Genomic DNA, 10596 nt, shown 5'->3' on the forward strand with positions numbered 1-10596 from the left:
AAAATATAAACACAGGATTTGATATCTACTTCCGACTTTGGCTAAAAATAAAAAACGCATTTTATATATTTCCAACCTGAGGATATGTTTTCATGTAGCGTAAACGATGCAGTATTTCCACTATTTAGTATTTCCAATAGGAAACCGCCAGCACACTGTGCGCTTACAGAAGACATGTTTTTTCCCCCTTTAGGCTTCTAAAAAGCTTCAGGGGAAAAAAAAAAAAAAAAAAGAAAAACTGTTTCTGCACAAAGGAAACATGGCTTAAAGGGAATCTGTCAGCGGGTTTTTGCTATGTAATCTGAAGACGGCATGTGGTAAAACACAGATTTCAGCGATGCCTCTTATCAAGCTGAGCAGTTTTGTTTGCTTGCAATGACTGTTTTAGGCCATGTGCACACGTTCAGTATTTTTCACTTTTTTTGCTATAAAAACGCGAAAAAAACGCTTACATATGCCTCCTATTAATTACAGTTTATTCCGCATTTCTAGTGCCAAGGTGGCTTTTTTTCCGCGAAAAAAAAAAATAATCGCATTGCGGAAAAAAAAGCAACATGTTCATTAAAAATGCGGAATTGCGGGGATTCCACACACCTAGGAGTGCATTGATCTGCTTACTTTCCGCATGGGGCTGTGCACACCATGCGGGAATTAAAATAAAAAATATAGTCATATACTTACCCTCTGATGGCCCCGGTGTCTTCCCGCCTCTCAGCGGTGCATGCTGCCGCTTCTGTTCCTATAGATGGTCTGTGTGAAGGACCTGCGATGACGTCGCGGGCCTGTGATTGGTCACGTGACCGCGACGTCATCGAAGGTCCTGCACACACACACCATCTATAGGAATGGACGCCGCTGAGGAGATCGGCTGTCTGCAGGGTGAGTATAACCATTTTTTTTTATTTCTTTTTAATTATTTTTAAACATTCCATCTTTTTACTATTGATGCTGCATAGGCTGCATCTATAGTAAAAAGTTGGTCACACTTGTCAAACACTATGTTTGACAAGTGTGACCAACCTGTCAGTCAGTTTTCCAAGCGATGCTACAGATCGCTTGGAAAACTTTAGCATTCTGAAAGCTAATTACGCTTGCAAAATGCTAAAAAAACGGAAAAAAAAAAAATGCAGATTTCTTGCAGAAAATTTCCGGTTTTCCTCAGGAAATTTCTGCAAGAAATCCTGACGTGTGCACATACCCTTAGCACCAGGAGCTTATCATTGCTGGGATACAGCAGCCATTGCCTCCTGATCCAGCAATGCCTCCCTCCTGTGACAGGCGCATCACTGTCCATGGACATTGTACAAGTTTACAGGCAATGCCTCAGTGTTTCTGGAGACTTGTGTGCTCAATTGCCCCAGCAGGTGGACTTAAGCTTTCACATGCAAGAAACAGAGCACTGAGGGACCGTGCACTAAACAAAAAGAGGTCTAACTGCAAATTGTAATCCGCTCTAACAAAGGGAAAAAAATAAAATCTTAAGAACTGATGCATAACAGATACTTAGCATGGTCTCCACTTTTTCTTGTTTCACACACCCTGTGATTTCTTACAGCAAATCGGACTAGTGCCTACTTTTTTCACCTGAATCGTGCGTATTCCCTGAATTGTGCTGTTGCATTTATCTGCTGTCTGACTTCAGTCCATCAGGTTCGGTCTGAATTTACAAAAACAGAAGACACATAATGATGTAATGTATACGCTGAGCAGTGGGAATGCCTCTTGGAGGTTCATTTATTGAGTCCATAGCTTTTACAGACACGGGTCAGCACACGACAAAGAAACTAGAAAAGATAAACATGTCAGACATTGTATCCGATCAGGCCGCCTTTCCCGATGCATTCTCCAATGTAAAACCAGAAGAGGACCTCGGTGGCTACCAGGCCATTCCTCAAGGCTTCCTGTACAGACACAAAAACATCAAGACAATTAATACATTATATATCCTTATATCAACAATCACAGATTGGTGGAGGGCTGGCACCTGGTACTCCCACCGATAGCCAGAGGTACAAAGTGCATGGCTCGGTACACTGGGCAGTGGCCGCTCTCGGTCCAGCATCTTAGAGAACATTCCCTGGATGAAGAACTGAGCTGCAGTACCTGGTACTGGCCACTATATGGAGCTGTGCTGATCGGCTCTGTACATAACTGGCCACCATCTGAGCTGACAACAGCTGATCAGTGGAGGTGCTGGGTGTCAGAACCCTCCGATCAGATACTGATATTACATAGTGGGTAACCCCTTTATAGAGAAATGGCTACAACTCCAACTTAATCACTAATGGGAGGGTCCTGTTGCAACTTTTCTGGAGATAGGTTGGGGAGCGAGGTGGTAAACTGTTGTAAATATCAATAAATTACAGGAAGGGAACCAAAGATGCCGGGAGGAGAGAAAACAGAACGGGGACGTGGGACCAGAGATTACAGGAGTAGAACGAGCAGAACTGCAACAGAAAACCAGAGATTACAGGAGGAGGACAAACAGAACCATGACAAAGGGACCAAAGATTACAGGATGAGGACGAGCAGAACCACAATAGGAGACGAGAGATTACAGGAGGAGGGCGAACAGAACCACAATAGGAGACAAGAGATTACAGGAGGAGGGCGAACAGAACCGCGACAGAAGACCAGAGATTACAGGAGGAGGGCGGACAGAACCGCGACAGGAGACCAGAGATTACAGGAGGAGGGCAAACAGAACTGCGACAGGAGACCAGAGATTACAGGAGGAGGGCAAACAGAACTGCGACAGAAGACCAGAGATTACAGGAGGAGGGCGAACAGAACCGCGACAGGAGACCAGAGATTACAGGAGGAGGGCGGACAGAACCGCGACAGGAGACCAGAGATTACAGGAGGAGGGCGGACAGAACCGCAACAGGAGACCAGAGATTACAGGAGGAGGGCGGACAGAACCGCGACAGGAGACCAGAGATTACAGGAGGAGGGCAAACAGAACTGCGACAGGAGACCAGAGATTACAGGAGGAGGGCAAACAGAACCGCAACAGGAGACCAGAGATTACAGGAGGAGGGCAAACAGAACCACAACAGGAGACCAGAGATTACAGGAGGAGGGCGGACAGAACCGCGACAGGGAACGATGGGAATGATGACCTCCTCAGAGTAGTCTGGCTTCATTTGCATAAGGCGATTGGGGGGGAGGAGGGGGGGGGGTGTTGTTATAACTTAATTGTGCACAAGCGTGCTGATGAATATAACATTGTACGCATTACTGAAATATCAGGAAAAAGTGCTACACATAATAGGGTCACCAGAATAACATTAGGGGACCTGACAAACAGGGCTGTGGATTCTGTAAACCAAACCTCCCGACTCCTCAATTTCACTGACTCCTGACTGACTCCACAGCACTAGTCACTACTGAGCATGTGCATAAAGTGCAGCATGGATTCATCTCAACTAAAAACCGAGATCAGGAACAGAACATATTTATAGGACATTTCATAACTTTCCCAAATTCTTATGAAATACCGTAAGTTACCACTGTACCCAATTTATTATACATTTCAGGAGTCGGTCCTTTTTATACAGACTCCACAGCCCTGCTGACAGATGCCCTTTAACAAAAACACCTGCAAAAAAAAACAAACCGTCATATGAATGAGGCCATAAAATCTGATCACAAAGGCTCAATCTTCCACCTTACCCTGACGGTCAGTTCAGACAACCGGCCCCTCTGGAAGGACTGTACCAATCCCTTGATGCCCTCAATGGCTTTTGGAACCTCTGCAGGGCTGGGTGGCGTCAGCTCTACACGGGCATAGTACCAGAAAGTGGCAAGTCGTGGCTTAGAGTAGCTGACGGCGGCTGCGGGAGAAAAGCAACACGTACATTAGCACAGACGCAGCGGAGCTTCGCTTTGCAGACTTTAAAGCAAAATCCAAAATGATCCACGGAAAGACGGACAACGCAGAGGGTATGCGAACCACGAGGAAGGTGACATCAGATCACTGGTGAACATTTCCTTAGCAGTAATTACGCACTAAAGGTACCGTCACACTCAGCAACTTTGCAGCGAGAACGACAACGATCTGTGACGTTGCAGCGTCCTGGATAGCGATCTCGTTGTGTTTGACACGCAGCAGCGATCTGGATCCCGCTGTGCCTTCGCTGGTCGGAGCTAGAAGTCCAGAACTTTATTTCGTCATCAGGTCGGCGTGTATCGCCATGTTTGACATCAAAAGCAACGATGCCAGCAACGTTTTACATGGAGCAACAACCAGCGAGAACGATAAGCGAGTCGCCGTTACGTCACTGGATCGCTCCTGCATCGTTCTGGAATTGCTGTGTTTGACGTCTCTACAGCGACCTAAACAGCGACGCTCCAGCGATCGGCTCGTTGTCTATATCGCTGCAGCATCGCTGAGTGTGACGGTACCTTAAGTTCTTCAATATGAACCAGACCCCCAACAACACAAGCGTCAAAGGGGGATTTCACAGTACGATCTGGAGACAGTCCAATAACACAGAGCGATGGATCAGATGTGGAAACGTTCTTACTCATGGGCCAATAACCGTCTAGAAAAACACATGTTTCCAGCTTCTATCCTGTGTAAGGTCGGTTTCACACGTCCAGATAATTCCGGTACCGGAAAAAAAAAAAATCGGTATCGGAATTATCCGTGTCCGTGTGCCCCTACGTTTCTGTGGCACATCAGTGTGGCACACGTGTGCCGCCCGTGTGCCCACTGGGTACCACACGCACCGTGCTGGGTACCACACGTACCAGCATCTGCTGCTGAAGCCCCGATTCATATCTTCCCTGCAGCAGCGTTTGCTGCAGAGAAGATATGAATAATAGTGTTTAAAATAAAGATCTATGTGTCCAGCCTGTGCGCCCCCCTGCTGTTATGAAAATACTCACCCGGCTCGCTCCCTTGTTGGCTGTCGCTTCTTCCTGTTCTGGCCGCATCTTCTCCTGTATGCGGTCACGTGGGGCCGCCGATTACAGTAATGAATATGCGGCTCCACCCCTATGGGAGGTGGAGCCGCATATTCATTACTGTAAATGAGCGGCCCCACGTGACCGCATACAGGAGAAGATGCGGCCAGAACAGGAAGAAGCGACAGCCAACAAGGGAGCGAGCCGGGTGAGTATTTTCATAACAGCAGGGGGGCGCACAGGCTGGACACATAGATCTTTATTTTAAACACTATTATTCATATCTTCTCTGCAGCAAACGCTGCTGCAGGGAAGATATGAATGGCGGCTTCAGCACCAGTGTGTGTGTGTGTGTGTGGGGGGGGGGTTGGACAGCGCTTAATGTAGCGCTGTCTCCTGCACGGCACACGGACAACGTCCGTGTGCGGTACGTGTTTTACACGGACCCATTGACTTTAATGGGTCCGTGTAATACGTGCGCTCCCACGAACACTAACATGTCTCCGTGTTTGGCACATGGAGACACGGTCCGCAAAAAATCAATGACATCTGAACAGATGCATTGATTTTTAAGTGTCTACGTGTGTCAGTGTCTCCGGTACGTGAGGAAACTGTCACCTCACGTACCGGAGACACTGACGTGTGAAACCGGCCTAAACATTGCATCAGCCGATTGACCACTCACCCAGCCTAAAAAAAAAAAAAAAAAAAAAAAAAAACAGGGCTGTTGGCAGCACATTATCCATGAGACCCAGAACGTTTTAGATTTTTCCATTGATGGAATGGTGCGAGGGCTTCATTTTTTTGTGTGCAACGAGCGGATGTTTTAGGCTACGTTCACATTAGCGTTCCGCTAATGTGCGTCGCTGTTGCGTCGGCGACGCAGCGGCGACGCGCCCCTATGTTTAACATAGGGGACGCGTGCGTTTTTTGGGTGGCGTTTTTCGACACGTGCGTCGTTTCCGACGCTAGCGTCGGACGCAAGAAAATGCAACAAGTTGCATTTTTCGTGCGTCCGATTTTCGTCAAAAAAGACGCACGCGTCGCAAAACGCTGCGTTTTTGCGCGCGTTTTTTGTGTGTCGTGCGTTGCGTCGCCGACGCACCGGCGCGCAACACTAATGTGAACGTAGCCTTATCGATACACTACTGAGGTAAATACAAGGTTTTGATTGCTTTTTTTTTTTTTGTTACATTTTGAGGCAGAAAAACAAATTCTCATATTTTGATTTTTGTTTACATTAGAGCGTTAAACTTATGAGAAATAGTTGTAGATTTTCATTGATTGGACTTTGGCAGAATTGGCGATGCCGAATATGTTTTTGCATTGGGAAAGGAGGGGCCATCAATTTTTTTTTAAAATTTTAACCTAGAACATCAGTCTTGCATTATATGGTCAATTTAAGAAACCCCCACGACACCACAAGCTGAGCTTTATAGGAGAACAAAGATGGCGCCATATGTTGTGCCATAGCAACTAACCAGCATACTGCAATGGCGTTGGGGGAAGGCGATAAGCATGCCTTCTGGACTATGGCACTTAAATGTCTGTTCCCCCAGAACCCAAATTAAACCATTTCTCTATTTATACAGGAGACTTAGCCCCAATAAGAACCGCTTGTAGTGTAGATTTTACTGTAGTTTTATATGACCTGCTTTATTGGAGGGGTCCTCTGTGCACCCTTGGTGAACCCTTCTGCCCCCTAAATAACAATCCTCCGCTTGGGTTGACCAACAGCGCTGACTTTGGAGTTCGTCCTGATTTTTAGCCGCAGCTCTGCAGGAGCCGTGGGCACAAACAGCGTCAGGGTGTGCAGATGAGTTCTGAGCCCCCTTCTTTCTGCAGCGGCGGCTCACACCATCACAGGTGCAAGATACTGTCAGGGGAAGGGCGTGCGCGCGCACTGACACTGCTGGAGCTGATCGAGTGCGTTCTCAACCCCATCTCCTGTCACCATCATCTGCTCGCTACTGTGTGTAGAGTGGCTGCTGCAGACAGACAGATGGAGGAGAGCGCACACCGACACTGTGTACTCTCGGCTCCTGTAGTGTCAGTGCGCACAGGGCTGAGGATTCAGGCAGCGCTACACAATGAGAGCCGTCAAATCAACATCCGAGGATAGTAACTCAGTGTGCAGCTCTGCCCCGAGACCACCAAGGACCCCTCAATTTACATATGTAATAAATCTGCTCTGCTTCTTGGGGGGGGGGGGGAGGGGTATACTCCCTTTGAGTTATGGGGGCACTACCTTATTTTTTTTTTGGGGGGGGGGCACAGTCCCTTTCTGTTTTGTTGGGGGGCGCTGTTTTTTTGTTGGGGGAAAACTCCCATTTAGCTACTTTTTCTTGGGAGGGGGCACAGTCCCTTTGAGACATTTTGTTAGGGAGGGGGCCCACGATTGCATCTTGTTTTTTTTTGTTGGGGGCACACTCCATTTAAGAGTTTTGTTAGGGGGGGCCCACTTTCAGTTTGTATTTTTGGGGGGCACACTCCCTTTGAAACACTTTTGTTGGGAGGGGGCACACTATTGCAGCTTGGATCATTTTTGTTGGGGGGGGGGGCACGGTCCCTTTCTGTGTTTGGAGTGGTCACACTCCCTCTGAGACATGTTTGTTAGGGTGGGGGGCCACTTTCAGTTTGTATGTTTGGGGGGGGGCACACTCCCTTCGAGCTATTTGTCGGTCGGGGGGTTCACACTATTTCAGTTTATTTTTTGTTTTTTTGTAAACTATTTTGCTTTCAAACGGGAAATTATGAACTATTTTCTGGAAAAATTGACCAAAAACTGCAGCATTTTGATTTTGCTGCTAAAACTGCGCCTTGCCCGGGACAAGTGAGTGCTACAGAAACCGCACTGACAATGACCGCACTGCAAGACGGCGACCTATAAGGGTGGAGGCCACATCTGTCCCCCTCCCCGCCTCTCACCGCTCACGAGCTGAGGGGTCTTCACCGCCAGGGTCTTCACCAGTTTCTGTGCCGCCTGCGCCATGTTGTTGCTGCCGGAGTTTGTGTGGTGACTGAGGACCGAGTGTGAGCGCGTCAGGAGCGGAAAGTGACCTCCAGCGCCGGGGAGCAGAGAGTGCGGGATGGGGGATAGAGCGTCTCCCAATGTCACCCGCCCAAAGCAGACGAGACCGGCAGAGGAGAGGGATAGAGCGCCGCTGCCTCGTCACGTGACTGCACCCGAAGCTTCTCATTGGCTGGAGCAGGACTTAGGGGTGCTACAGTCGGCCGCTACTGCTAGTGACAGCTGTGACCAGGGATGAGGCGGTCGTTCTGTCTGGGATTAATTTAAAGGGGCAGTCCACCTTTAGGGTTTTTTTTTTTTTGCTTAAATGCTTCTATTTGTGGCATAAAATCGTTGTAATTAGGCTTCATTAATCATTTTGCACCATTTTTCTTTTGCATGCGATTTGCTTCTCGGCACATTCAACCCGGAGGTGGTGTGTGGCCATAAATCAGCAGAGAGGGGCTCAGCTCCAAACTCTCCTGTCAGAAGGAAAGCTTCCTGAAGGATTCTCCGTTAACTCGCTGTGCTGCCAGCAATGGACCGTGCAGCCAGCAATGGACCGTGCAGCACGGAGGCTTTCGACTGGAAATGGTGCAACAGGTTTTGTTTTTATTGAAACCCAAATGCAGAAATTGTTTATTGTAATATATATATATATATATATATATATATATATATATATATATACTGTCACCAAAAGGTCGACAACCGCCTTAAGGGTATGTGCACACGTCCGGATTTTTAGCGTTTTTTTTGCGGAATTTCGCTATAAAAACGCTATAAATCCGGTAAAAAAACGCTAACATTATGCATCCTATCTTTTAGAATGCATTCCGCATTTTTTGTGCATATGTTAGCGTTTTTTTCCGCAAAAAATCCGCAAAAAGAATGAGCATGTCCGTTCTTTTTGCGGATTCCATATCAAAAAGGACATTCCGAAAAAAAAAAACCCGCAAAAAATCCGCGCAAAAAATGTGCAAATTCCGCGAGAAATCCGCGCGAAAAAAGACGCGGATTTCTGGCAGAATTCTCAGGATTTTGTCAGGAAAAAAACCTGACGTGTGCACATACCCTTAAGGCAGCCTGGCAGTACAAGTGGTCAAGTGTAATTATTGCGTTATCGGTAACTTTGTTATGACTGTTGAATTGGAGAGCGCTGCGGAATATGTTGGCGCTACATAAACAAAGATTATTATTATTATTATGTGTTCTGTGTTTTATTTTACTGCATGGACCAAATCTAACATCATTATGAGGCTAAGTTCACACGTTGCATTTTTGTTTTTTTTTAATGCAAATTTTCAGTTGCGTTCAGTACCAGCAAAAGCTACGAGATTTCACAAATCTCCCGCACACACTTGTTTTTTTTTTTTTTTACCTGACTGAAATTAGAAAACTGCTGCGTTTTTTACAAACTGCAGCGTGTCACTTCTTTCAGCGTTTTTGCAACATTTTTTCACCCATATAAAGCGATGAGTAAGTGCAAAAAAATGCAGCAAAAAAACACAGGTATAATAAGGTTTCGATGCATTTTTGTTGCAAAAACATTTAAGTTGCATCATGATTTTTTTAAATTTTTTTTTGTGTGTGTGTGTGGGGGGGGGACACTGAACTTTATCAGCATGCACAGGAGACAATACAGACGCCGCAGAACCCTCTGTTTATATTCAGCTTCTTTACTGCCAAGAGAGCAGGTTCTGCCTGGAGAAAAATAAAAGGCAACGTGTGACCATAGCCTAAGGTTTTGGGTTTTTTTTCAAGATGGTAATTAATAGCAGAAAATTTTCCAATGCATTTATAATACATTTGTCCAGTAGAGGGCGCAACGAGATCCTATAACAGAGAGATCAAAAACCTGCACATTCACACAAAGCACAGCTGGCCACAACAGTGGCTGACATCATTGATGCAACCGCACAGGGGCCCAAGACATAAAGGGGCCACTATCGCCCCCAAAGCAGGTGGGCTGGTGCATTATGTGCAGCTATTGGACTACAAAAAGCCATGTACTGATCTACACAGGGGCCTCTCCTGTCTGTGTCCACCTTCGGCTGCGCTATGGTTTGGGTGAACAGTAGGCTTGAGCAAAACGGATCGGACAAATTCATAAGTCGCCGACTTTTGGCAAAGTCGGGTTTCATGAAACCTGACCCGATCCTAGTGTGGGATCGGCCATGCGGTCGGCGATCTTCGCGCCAAAGTCGCGTTTTGTATGACGCGTTTGGCGCCATTTTTTCAGCCAATGAAGGAGCGTGGGCAGAGTGATGACATAGGTCTTAGGGGCGTGGACGCCTATCGTCATCTTGTCGCTTGTGTGCTGTAGCGATTTGCAATGTGTAACACCAGCTTTTCTGTTCAGGGATGGAGGAGAGAGAGAGAGAGAAAAAAAAAGATTTCCCATTGACTTTGCATTGGGTTTCGTGTTTCGGTGGATCCCCGACTTTTCGCCATAATCAGCCGATTTCACTCGACTTTTGAGATAGTCGGGTTTTGCGAAACCCGACTCGACCCTAAAAAAGTAAAAGTCGCTCAACCCTAGTGAACAGATCTTGTGTATGGATTGATTAAATAGGCTCCTGACCTTGGATCCGGAGATTTATCTTTCTTTTAGCCCACCTTTTCCTCGCCGATGCTTTCACCTGGACTGGATTCTGTTCCACATTTTATTTTGG

At 46.8% G+C, this 10596-nt stretch overlaps 1 protein-coding gene across 1 annotated transcript; it reads right to left on the minus strand.

Annotated features, from left to right (window-relative positions):
- Window positions 1-1707: 1707 nt before the first annotated feature.
- ATP5MG (ATP synthase membrane subunit g) lies at window positions 1708-8035 on the minus strand. The gene is made up of 3 exons (XM_069741308.1): window positions 7840-8035; window positions 3676-3836; window positions 1708-1901 (listed from the first exon to the last, which is right to left on the minus strand). Exons 1-3 carry the CDS (start codon window positions 7901-7903, stop codon window positions 1803-1805), a joined length of 324 nt encoding a protein of 107 aa, XP_069597409.1. The 5' UTR covers window positions 7904-8035; the 3' UTR covers window positions 1708-1802.
- Window positions 8036-10596: the final 2561 nt, after the last annotated feature.

Source organism: Ranitomeya imitator, chromosome 10 (assembly GCF_032444005.1).
Source record: "Ranitomeya imitator isolate aRanImi1 chromosome 10, aRanImi1.pri, whole genome shotgun sequence".
NCBI classification, from domain to species: domain Eukaryota; kingdom Metazoa; phylum Chordata; class Amphibia; order Anura; family Dendrobatidae; genus Ranitomeya; species Ranitomeya imitator.